The sequence below is a fragment of the Rattus norvegicus genome, chromosome 10, assembly GCF_036323735.1.
Source record: "Rattus norvegicus strain BN/NHsdMcwi chromosome 10, GRCr8, whole genome shotgun sequence".
NCBI lineage: Eukaryota > Metazoa > Chordata > Mammalia > Rodentia > Muridae > Rattus > Rattus norvegicus.
The window spans coordinates 39,139,645-39,152,541 of record NC_086028.1 but is presented as its reverse complement, the minus strand read 5'-3'; the positions used below and the strand labels follow the sequence as shown (position 1 = coordinate 39,152,541).

At 36.6% G+C, this 12,897-nt stretch overlaps 1 protein-coding gene across 3 annotated transcripts in view; it reads right to left on the bottom strand.

Moving 5' to 3' along the window:
- Positions 1-989: 989 nt before the first annotated feature.
- The window catches only part of Fnip1 (folliculin interacting protein 1), an 83,121-nt gene continuing 71,213 nt past the window's right edge, over positions 990-12,897 (bottom strand). For 2 of the 3 annotated variants that reach the window (XM_039084999.2, XM_039084998.2), the window contains 3 exons: positions 9,033-9,230; positions 5,946-6,061; positions 1,239-3,915 (listed from right to left, as the gene is read on the bottom strand). In XM_039084999.2, the coding sequence (XP_038940927.1) occupies positions 3,837-3,915; positions 5,946-6,061; positions 9,033-9,230 (393 nt within the window). In that variant the 3' untranslated portion in view covers positions 1,239-3,836. Of the gene's footprint in view, positions 3,916-5,945; positions 6,062-9,032; positions 9,231-12,897 lie in introns of all 3 variants that reach the window. The other variant, NM_001271163.2, reaches the window with a different exon arrangement.

Here is a 12,897-nt window from a genome sequence, read left to right as displayed (position 1 = left end):
TGCCAAGACTGAACCCCCAGTGAACGTGATTGTTGGGGGAAGGGTGGTAATGGGGGGAGGGTGGGGTGAGGAACACCCATAGAGAACGGGAGGAGGAAAGGGTTAGGGGGATGTTGGCCTGGAAACCGGGAAAGGGAATAACAATCGAAATGTTAGAAGAAATACCCAAGTTAATAAAGATAAAAAAAAAGTTACCAGAAAATAATAAATAAATAAATAAATAAATAAATAAATAAATAAATAAATAAATAAATAAATCAAACTAATACAGGTAATTAATATATGAAACTGGGTTCTGGTCAAGTGCTGCCTCAAGGCTCAACTCAATCAAACTTAAGACAGCCTCCCAACGAACATAGTGAGGATTAAATGACTGCTGCAGAGCAGGTGCCAAGGATGGATAGAGGGTTGAGTCCTACATGATGTACAGCAAGAGGACACACTCCCTCAGTTACATCCAAAATCAGAGAGCAAAGCAGAGCCAGACAGCAAAACAATCGTCCATGTTGTTGGACCTGTTGAACTGTGTATTAATGATCATTTGGTTTGTTGTTGTGTAGTTTTTTTTAATTTTCTTTTCTTTTTTTTTTTTTTTTTTTTTTGGGAGCTGGGGACCGAACCCAGGGCCTTGCGTGCTTGCTAGGCAAGCGCTCTACCACTGAGCTAAATCCCCAACCCGTTTTTTTGAATTTTTATTTGTTGGTTTATGAGACAGGGTTTCTTTGTGTAGCCTTCGCTGTCCTTGAACTAGCTCTGTAGATCATGCTGGCCTTGAACTCACAGAGATCTGCCTACCTCTACAACACCATAGCCTGGCTCATGATCATTTGTTTGAATAAAATGTTCTTAAATAGCATTACAAGGTAACCTCTTGGTTTGGGTTGGTTGGGTTTGGTTTGGACTTAAAATTTCAATTAATCATTATGAGTAGAGTTGGATGTATGAATGAATATACCATGATATTTTGGACACTAAGATCACAATACTAAAAAGCATATATTAAAAATTCTATGAACATTATATGGCAACTATTCCGGTTACCTGGCAAAAAGTCTTGGCATTTAGTTACATTCTTAACAATCATTATTTTACTCAACTCTCACAATCTAATGAAGTATTAACAGATTTTATCAATATAGAAAGGTCACATGTTCATCAACCTAGGTTGTCTGATATTCAGAGTCCAAAATAGTAATATATGCCTCATTAACATATGAAAGAAACACAAACATTACCCATCAAATTGACATGAGTGTTTATTGCACAAATTTCCCCTAGAACTGGGAGGTTATTATAATACAGGTGTACATTTGAGAAATGTATTCAGAACAACAAACAAGTATGTACATTTTATATAGTCATCATCTAAATAACTTAAGAGAAAGCAGAACATTCTCATAAGACAGCTACTGGATGTAGGCATTATGCAAATTATTTTTAGTGATCATCTGCACTGTGTGCCAACTGCAACAAAATGAAATCTGTAGTAATGTTTATTGCACTTAATAGTTTCAAATTCAATATTAAGACATATTAATAAATGCAAGATATTTAAAATCAAATCAATTAGTTAACATATACAGAAAATTAGTTTTAATCCTATAATATAAAAGATCCCTTTTTAATTTCCTGTAACAATGAACAGGTATTTTTAACATGTAGCACATATTTATCTGTACCATTAAGTAGTTGAAAAATTATTAAACAGGCCAAAACTCTCTTCACATTTATCACAGCCACACTGTAAAGAAGTAGCAGCTCATTCCTTGGGCTCTGAGTAAGTAAAGAATATGATGATCAAAGCATTATAAAATCAGGGAATCTTACAAGGACTAGAGAGTTTTTAAGAAACTACAGGCCTTTCCAGCAAAGCTGAGGTTTGAGAATATTAGGTGCACAAGCCATTCACTTATTAAAGACTAGAATTACTAAGTAGTAATGAGAGATTTCAGATAGAACTATGAAAAGCTCCAAGTTTAAGAAAACATCCCAGACATTTCTACCTGCTACATATATTCTGAGCCACAATCAAAAATAATGTACAATGGCCCATAGGAAACTTTCTGAGATTCTAAATTCTAACACAAATCTACTCACTGAATTTCAACAGAATACAACAGAGCAATTCCACTAACAAATGGGTTACAAGGACATCAAAAAAAAAAAAAAAAAAACAACAAAAGACCAAAACCCCACATCTATAAAAAACTCTTTGGCACCAAGTCATCCATGGGAGACCCAGGTACTAACTGGAACCAACCAACAGAACAAGGGCCAACTGCAGATACCCTAATTTTGGGTTTATGTTCCATTAAAACGTCCTATTTATTCTTTTCTAGTTGGAATTCTCTTGAACTCACATAAAGAGCAAGATAAATGTAACCAGACACATAAATTCAAGATTCTAAAGACTATAAACCACAGAAATTTTTATTAATTACTGAAAATTTTAAATAGCAAGAATGGATGTGTTATAATAAAAGTATTCAGTAACCAAACACGTGGGTAGGGTTGTTTTGGGAGTTTTATGTTGTTTTCTATCTTTTTTTTTTTGAGCTAAACAATTTAGAATTAGTAAATGAAAACAGAAACCAACTTTAATTCTAGCCCACACAAGCAGAGAGTAAGCTATAATTCAGTATTCAAGTAAACTGAGGTAGTAGAGTATACTGAAAACATGATCTACCCACCTTCCTATTTACATTACTTACAAGAGTTTGGTTCCTTATTAGCCTTTCTTACAGCAACAATCTACATTATATACAAAGAGGATGACAAAGGATAAATGGAAAGCTTTGAAAAGCAATCAATATTTTAAAGGAACACTTAAAGAAAGAATAATTTTAAAGTTATTACTTCTACTAGTGTAAATTGAAAATTGTTAGGAAATATTCTGCTCACATGGGTTTATAATGGTTGATACTGGTTTGTGGCCACCTGAGCATATTTAAAAAATACAGTATTTTTGCCATTGCTTTGGTGCACTTTTTAATCTTAATTTTTATTTATTAAATTAATATGCAAATATCATTAAGAATTAGCTTATTCTTAGAAAACAAATGGTAAAAAGTAGTATTCTTAGGGAATCTACAACTTTTAGCCTCTGAAAGATTGGCTTTAAATATATTTTAGAATGTGTGAAACAGAAAAAAATCATCAGAAGGTAGTATTTCAACATTATATACAATACTAGATGAAAAAATATTTTTTAAAAAGGCATGTTTATCAATATTGTATTTCCACCCCTGCTTTTTTAAAAAAAATAGATACATATGTACACTTCAGATGAGCACATGACATCGTCACTCATTCTGAGTTTCTCATAATTAACAGGTTTTTTTAAAAAAAATACTTAAATAACTAGAAATTAGTTGATCTGAATTGCAAAACAACAAACAAATCAAGGTCTTATAGATTTCTGTACCATAGAAATAAAAATTAAAAATCAGTGAATGAAGATTTCTGACATTTGATCATGAGACAACTATTGCTATTCATGAGTTGTGACAACATTTTAGAGTTTGCATGAAATTTCTGGATATTCACAGAAATTCTAAGTTACACTTTGGCTTTTGCAAATTCCACCCCTCCACATCTCCCCAATTATTTTGATTTAGTTTTACTTGGTTGAAAATCTACCACTACCCAGATGTGCAGTTAGAAATAAAAAGTCATCTGGTCTATACACACTGCAATGCAACAAGCATGGGGTGACACATTCACCCAGAAGCAGAATGGACAAATACAAAACAGAACAGCAACAACTCCACAGATACACACTGTGCCTATCTCCTTGGTTTCTATTCAACTTTGAACCATGTTCTCCTCTGGACATGTTAAAGGAGTATCTGAGCGACATATGGAGAGTGGGTGCTTGCTACAGCAGCCAGAAGGGGAAGGTCACTGGATTCGATCCTGAAATAAAGAAAAGAAAATCAGTTCAGGCTTTCTGTATCCAAACTATGAATCTTAGAGGCAATAGTCACTCCTACACTCTGTACCTCAGCACTCCAGTGCTTATCCTGGACAAAAGCAAAAGGGCAAGGAAAATTTCACTGACAGAAGCACCACAGATTCAAAGGAACGGAAACTTCTAAATGCAAAGACAACAAAGGCACAGGCACAGGAAAGCACCACAGCTGACCTACCATCCATCTAGGGACAGATGTGCAAGAAATGCAACTTACTAGTAATAAAGAATTGGTCTGTGTGATATATGCTACAAGTAATGGAAATTTCTTTAAAAATACACCAAACCATAAGTGATTCAAAGAGGGCATGGTAGGGGTTGGGGACTTGGCTCAGTGGTAGAGCGCTTGCCTAGCAAGCGCAAGGCCCTGGGTTCGGTCCCCAGCTCCGAAAAAAAAAAAGAAAAAAAAAAGAAAAAAAAAAAGAGGGCATGGTGTACAAGTCAAATTATACACACACCTGTAATCATGCAGTGAGCAGACCGAGGGAAGAGAATCACAAGTCTGAGGTCAAGTTAAGTTACAAGGAAAGCCCTGTCTCGAATAAAAATTTAAAAACTCAAATAATTTTGAGAAAAAAAAAATGGTCAGTAAGTTTAGAAAAAGTTAGATTTAACTTGTTTAAGGAGTTTGAAAAAAAAGTGCATGCCATTTTCCAGCTCAGGAGTAACAATTTTGAAAGTCTGCTACAAGTCTGGTTATTTAATAAATGATGGCTTTTTGTTCAGACCGTACTTTACAGACAGAATTTAGTGTTATCAAAATTATGTGTATAATAATTTGCATGTGCTTTAGTTAAACATTCTATTCCCAGGGACTTATGCTCACAGGTCACAATTTATTTTCATTCCAGCGTAAGTTTATAACAGCAAACATTGTAAACTCTAAGGTTTAAAATGGAAGGCTGTTAAAATGAGATGTAGCAGCGCGCATCTATAGAGAGAGTCAAGCGCTATTAACTGCCCACTGCACAACAGCATATGCACTCCAATTTCTAGTCTTATACATTTTAAAATTCAGTAACAATAAACAATGTCAACAGTGCTAATGTTGGGGTTGTAAGCTGAGGAAAGGTTGATGGTAATTTACTTTCCATTTTATACCAAATGTACTATGAACTTGGGTTTATGTACATTATTTTTAAAATTACAGGTAGTGTGCACATTTATATTCATTCTCTCTCTCTCTCTCTCTCTCTCTCTCTCTCTCTCCACCCCTCCCCCCATTTTCCAGGAAAATAAGATTATATTGTTTCTGATTTTCCAACTATGAAAGAACCATTCTCTAAAGGCTTCACTAGAATTTGAACAATCTTTGGTATAGAATACGCATAGTGCTGAAGTCAAAAATATTTGGAGTCATTCAAATCCTGTTCAATCTTAATATGTGACAAAAAGACATGTTAATTTACAAAACTAGCCACTTCCAATTTGGATACTGCCTGCACACTACAGAATGACTAAAGAATTGGTCAAGGGAGGTAATATATAACTCTAGTAGAGTATTAATATGTATGAGGCTGTAAGGGCAAATCCCCAGAATGGATGACAAAATAAATGTAGACTTTAACTCAGCATTGTACATACTGGATTTTGAATGATTGGTGCTGATCCCTTTCTTTTTAGAGAAATTAAATTTAGGGGAAAAGATCTCTTTTATCATGCACACATAGACCATAGAAAAGCTGATAGCACATAATACAATAGGGCAACATTATGCTTGGAAACCAACTTCCTTTTCCTCCTTAGTTATCATTTCAGATAAGTGTTACTTTTCAGAGAGGGACTGCAGAGTAGGTCAAGGGCCTATGCATTTATATTAGTGGATAACAGAAATCTGCTTTTCCAGGATACAAAGAAACACTAACAGTACACAGATTCTAATAAAAAAAAGATACACTATAATAAACAACAGAGAGCAGTCCCAAGGAACATGACAGGAGACATAGAAAAGCCAGAGAAGAAACCATGTACATACCCAAGAACTACTCCTAGCTCCTTGACATGAACACGCATCTGTCCCCTCAGGTACTCAGCCAGCATTTTGCTCTTGAAGTATAACTCCTGTAGCCGGTCTTCAAGGTGCATTACACACTGCAGTTTGGAAAGAACCAAACTCTGTTAGAAAAGCATTCCAATTCTTTTGAGTAGTATCAAATTTCTTTCCTTGCTGGGGAGAGGGCACGAGGAATAAGAGCAGAGTTTTGCTAACTCCCAGCATAGTTAAGGATGGCCGCACATTCTTGGTTGCTAAATTATAAAAGTATCCACTACCACATCCAGATAGCAAATTTTAGAGCATCAAGTTTACACAAGTCAATTTGGTTATTCCAACTTGAATTTATGTTCAGAACAAATCAGGTATGCAGTTTTAGCTGAAAATGAGCACAAATCTATTTCAGGTCAGTATCAAAGATCAACTCCTACAACATTGTAAGTTTTAAACTACAATAAAATTTACTATCTCAACCATTTTAAAGGTAAAATTCACCAGCATTCCAGATGTTACAGAATGGTCATCAGTATTCATTTACACGACTATAAAACATACTTTAACTTCAAATCTGATAAATATATATGCTCATATATTGCAAATGTGTGTATGTGTACATACACACATTCATACATACATGCATACACATATTCTCTCTCTGGAATAAAAAACAGTTTATAACAGTTCAAAGAATAAGACCTTTCTAACCTAAAATAGCAAAAACTCAAAATCCCTACATTTTATATTTTGTAATTAATTTGTTATATGTTTAGATGATTTTTTTCACATGATTGGTATTATATATACTTTAAGGGGAAAGTGTGAATTTTAAGTAATAAACACTAAATTCCTTTCTAATGAAAATGAACTAATAAAAGCACCCGATAAAAATTTTATTCTAGAGGACACGACTGAGTGGAAGTGGAGGCTTGCTAAGTGTGTTCCATGATTCTCGTTTATGCTAAAAATGCCTTTAAGAAAATGTTAGCTACAGAATATAATTCATCTTATAATTTTTTTTTTTACGTTTTGAAAATGGAAATGGGGTTAGGTGAATATCAAGGTAGAAATAAACTTGTTATAAAGTTCAGGATGACCTTGAACTTCTGATTCTCCTGTCTCTGTCACCACCACTCTTGGTTTATGACATTCTGGGGATCAACCCAGGGCTTTTTGCATGGGTGGCCAGCATTCTTACCTAGGCTCTATCCGCTGCCCTAACACAGAGCATTTTAAAGTATATAAGTGAGTGGCATTAAGCCCATCTATAGTGTGAAACTATAATCACCAGTCACTTGAGAATTTGTTTTTATCACAAACTCTTCACCCAGTAGTAATCTCCTCCCTCCCACCTTCTAGTAACTATTACCTCGTAAGAAAACAAAGAGGAAAACCTTCTGTGACATATAATGAGTGACAAACTAATTTTTTAAACCTAACACCCAAAACACAGGCAACAAAAATTTTAGCTCTTAAATATAGGTCTTTCATCAAAGTAGAGCTCATTTTTATATATGGCATAAAATAAGAATTCAAGAACATTTTTAAAAATATTGCTGTCTTTTATTGAAAATACTTTTCCTTGTTAAACATGGTCTTGGCACTATTACTGAAATCAATCCTATATGAAAAAGTTTAATTTTGGGTTCTTCATTTTATAGTTAATGAAGAATGTCATCTGTACTCCGGTCTACTACCACCATGGTCTGACTGTAATACCTGACTTTGAATCAGGTAGTTTGACTTCTCTAATTTTGCTGTTGTTGTTTTCTAAGACAGCTCTCACTGTGTAGCTCAGATCTTCTGAGAATTACAGGCAGGCATGCACCATCATGCCTCGCCACTTTCCTTCCAAAATGACTTTGGCTTATTGTGTTCTCCTGATGTGCTATATGACTGGATTAAAAGGGGCTTTCTATTGCTTTGAAAAATATTTCTGGTTTGATTTTTTTAAATTTTATATACACACCCATGTACATGTATGTTTGCCTGTGTGTGTATGTGTGTGTGTGTGTGTGTGTGTGTGTGTGTGCGCACGCGCACATGCGTGCTATATGCATGCAGTGCCCGAGCTCAGGACACTTGGTAGAGGAGAGGTGCCTGAGTCCTTCATCCTCTTGTCACTGGTGTGGTCATAACACCTAGCTCAGAACTGCTTCATTTCCTTTTCTGTTTACTCATGGCTAGAATACAGAATATCTTATTTTTACATGTCTTTTCTCCTGAAAATTCTATCGTTTTTCTCATATATTTTTTTCTAGATCATGTCATTTGCAAATAGAAATAAAGTCTATCTTCCTTTCCAATTTTGAAGTATTTTGTTTCTGTTTTTGCTTAATAATTCTGGTTAGTACTTAAGTACCATGCTGAGCTAAAGTGCTGAAAACAGGTCTCTTCATTTCTCCTCCTGGGAGAGCTTCCAGTCTTTTGACACTGAGCAGTGCTGTTGGATGTTTGTCATACAGGCACAGAGAGCTTTTGAACCACACTATTTTATAGTTCTCTTAACAGGAAAAAGAATGAGCCCCTGAAAGTGGGAGAAGCGTGAAGAAGCTATTACTGTCACACAGTGGAATTTATTCAAAGTCCTGACCTCATGATGGTGTCCAAAAAGACATCCTATACAAACCATGAGTATTGTGTGGCTACACTAAATATGACCAAAACTCTGACTCCTGAAACCAGACAGCACAGATGTAAGAAAATCCCTTTCATTCTTCGCTCATAGATGAATGTCTGGGCCCTAGTGAGGGCTCTTTCTAGATGATGGACAGCCACCTTCTTGCTGTATTCTCACAGGGCAGAGACAGAACAGTCTAAATCTCTCTTCCTACTCCTCTCATGTGAACCACCATTCAAGACCTAAACCACCTAAATGATCTAATCTAACCTTCTGAAATATCCCAGCTCTAGACTATGTCTCCACAATGGTTGTAGAGGATAAATATTCATGGTAATTCTTCTTTCAGCAAAGCAATGGTAAAGCTAGTAAGAACATTTAGTGTGTGTGCGTATTTAGCAAAGTTCACGTAGCAGAGTACTCAAAGTCACTCAAACCTTACATATACTTACAAAGTTTGGAGACAAGTTATGTTTATAAAGCTGAAGAGTAGAATGAAGCAGGTTGGAAACAAGACTGGAAACCAACACCTCCTTTCCCAATTTATTATCTGTCACCCGTCTCTGACTGCTGGCCACTTGAACAGTCCATTTATCCATATCAGCTATAATACAGACAGCTTCTGCTATTGGCTCATCTAACACTGGATGCTGGAAAGAAAAGAATTCAGTCTACGGTTAGCAAAGTTTTCAAAGGTAATATAAGTAGAACAAATCAACTAAAAAAAAAAAAGCAGAAAAATATATTAAATAAAAGTTATCACCAAAGAACCCTTGGTAGAAAATACAATAATTAATAACAAATACATTGAAATATTTTATAGAAATAATCACACAACATTCCTTATGTCCATTAGTGAAGCTTTGTAGCCTTAAATCTAGAATTTAACTTTTCCTGATCTTTTTGATCCATTACTCACAAAAGCACATGCCAGACAAAAGGAAGAAAATAGTTCTTAGTTTAAAAAGGCCAAATCTTTCAAAATACAGACTTACTTTCCTTTGACATAAATTTATTTGTACAAATGAGACAATAGTAGAATTCTGTGCTATCAGCCATCGACATGCTTCACAACCACAGGAGCGACTCAGTGATGCCATGAAGCACCTTTCGGCCTGTGTGCATTAACTTTTCTATTTGTCAGGACATGCAGGCATAATACAGATGCAGTGTTTAAAGGAGAACATATCCACAGGCATAGTCCACTCTGAAGAACAGTGGGCAAACCTTGAGGCAGGAACTAAAGCGGAGACATGGAGGGATTCTGCTGACTTGCTTGCTCAGCTTCCTCCTTATACAACCCACAGCCAATGCCAAGGGCTGGTGGCACCACTCAAGTGGGTTAGGCCTTCCCACATCAATCCTTAAGAAAATACATCACAGACTTGCCTACAAGACAATCTGATAGAAACCCAATTTCTCAACTGATGTTCCCTCTTTCTAGATGATTCTAGTTTATATCAAGTTGGCAAAAACAAAACAAAACAATTAACTATCTAGTACACTGACATACAAATAAAAGGCCATAAGGCAGAAGGCTGTACTTTTGGACTTCCCTCAGAGGAAGTCAAATAATTTATACCAAAGGTTAAAAATAACAATTAATGCCAGGCAGTGGTAGCACAAGTCTTTAATCCCAGCACTTAGGAGGCAGAGACAGTTAAATCTCTATGAGTTTGAGGCCAGCTTGCTCTAGAGAGGGAGTTCCAGGAAAGCCAGTGCTACACAGAAAACCCTGCTTTGAAAAACGATAGATGGATGGATGGATGGATGGATGGATGGATGGATGGATGGATGGATGGACAGACAGATAGATACACAGACAGACGGACGGACGGATGGACGGACGGACAGACGGATGGATGGATGGATGTAGAGATAGATGGATAGACAGATAGATGGATGGATGGATAGATAGATAGATAGATAGATAGATAGATAGATAGATAGATAGATAGATACACAGACAGACGGATGGATGGATGGATGGATGGATGGATGGAGAGAGAGATAGATAGCAGCTACGTCTCCAGCATTTTTTATAAGTTTTTTTTTTTTTTTTTTTTTTTTTTTTCGGAGCTGGGGACCAAACCCAGGGCCTTGCGCTTGCTAGGCAAGTGCTCTACCACTGAGCTAAATCCCCAACCCCACGTCTCCAGCATTTATATCAGTAATATCATCCTGCAATGCTGAGTACTTCACTATCTTTTATTATTTGATAGGTTATAGGCTTTTAAAAAAAACAAAAATAAAACCACTAGCCAAAGAAAAGAGCAACAAAAATGGAGTAAAAGGTCTTTCTCCTCTCACTTTTATCATTATAATAATTACCAAGCTCAACTTGTAAATTTGCTCCTACATGATCCCTAGTTGGCATCCTCAACATCCATCCTTTACCCAGTTAATGAACAACCACTCTGAATAATATTCTTTCCAAGACAACAGACAAGGAAGTTATCAACCTTTAAAAAAGAGTAAAATAAAAATCCTGTTCCAGATGAAGCGGAACTACTGGAGGTTAAAGAGAGCAAACTGCAGTGTAGATAAGCCTGAAGGTGAAAGATGAGAAACAGCTCCTTAGGAAGAGACAATGTGAGAAAGCATCAAGTAAATGAATGTGGCTATAGTTCTGAGAAATGACACTGAGATATAGGAGACACAGATAATAAACAAAAAGGCTGGAGAGAGCCAGGCATGCTGGTATACACCTATAATCTTAAAACTCAAAACCTGAACCATACAGGTAAGTTTCCCTCCCCCCACCCATCTTCGCTGCTCTCTGAGCCCTCTGGGCCAAGCCAAGATGCTCTGAGTAGTCTACTAGCCCAGGGAGACTTCCATTCACCCGTCACCTCTCTGCCTGCTTCATTGGACCTAAGACTCCTAAACCATACTGAACTGCAGGTCCAGAACTATACAGCCAACAGATACCCATCAGAGGTCTGCCACACCAGGACCACCAAGGTTCACCTACCTCCCCCCTCCTAATCCCTACAACAACAAGAATATCCAGGACCAAAGCCATTCAGATGGCTAAAGGCCCTCAAAAGAATGCAATCAACAAAAGCCAGGGCAATATGACATCCACAAAGCACAGATACTTTATTACAGCAAGCCCTGAATATCCTAACAGAACTGAAACATAAGAAAATGACCTTAAATCCAATCTTATAGAGATGATAGAGGTCTTTAAAGTAGAAATGAATAAGTCCCTTAAGGAAATACAGGAAAATACAATCAGATACAGGTCTTTAGAGAGGAAACAATGTTATGGATTTGGTTTATTTCTTATGTTAATTGGTTTCCCAAATTACACAGGAACTCACTTGTCTGCATGCAAAATGCCATGGGTCCTTCCCCCAGTTGGCTCTAACTGGTAAATAAAGATGCCCGTGGCCAATGAGTGGCTGGCTGGGCAGGGAGAGAGAGGTGGAACTTTAGATTTCCTGGGCAAGGGGCCATGGGAAGAAGAAGGTTTCAAAAAATCGCATGATCAGACTTGAGAACTTCAGGAGAGAAAACATACAGCCATATAAAAATCAGGGAGGAGTGGTCCTAGGGGACCTTCCCCCTATTGGTTCTGGGGTAGCAAAGATGGAATATAGATTCTAATAAGTAATAATTCAGGAGTATCAGAGGGGAGATGTTAGCAACGTAGAAGTTTGGAAGTGGTCCAGCTATTGAGCTGCTTAGGGCATATTAAAAATAAGGCTGGGTATGTTTGTGTGTGTGTGTGTGTGTGTGTGTGTGTGTGTGTGTGTGTGTGTGTGTGTGTGTCTTTCTTCCAAGAATCCACAAAATACACCCGCTAGGGAGTTAAGAGCAGATCAACCATACTACCTTTACAAACCCTTTACAAACAAATAAATCCCTTAAAGACACAGGAAAATACAATTAAACAAATGAAGGAAATAAATAAAACTGTGCAAGACCTGAAAGTAGAAACAGAAGTAATTAAGAAAACACAACCTGAGGGAACGCTGGAGATGGAAAATCTAGGGAAGAGAACAGGAACAACAGATACAGCATCACCAACAGAATACAGAAGATGGAAGGCAGAATCTCAGGCATAGAAGATACAGTAGAAGAAATCAATAGACCTGTCAAAGAAAATGTTAAATCTAAAAAGCTCCTGACACAAACATCCAGGAAAATCTGGGATGCCATGAAAAAACCTAACTTAAGAATTATAGGTATACAAGATGACGAGTCCCAGCTCCAAGGCCCAGAAAATATCCTCAACAAAATCATAGAAGAAAACTTTCCCAACCTAAAGAAAGAGATGACTATAAACATAAGAAACTTAATAGAACACCA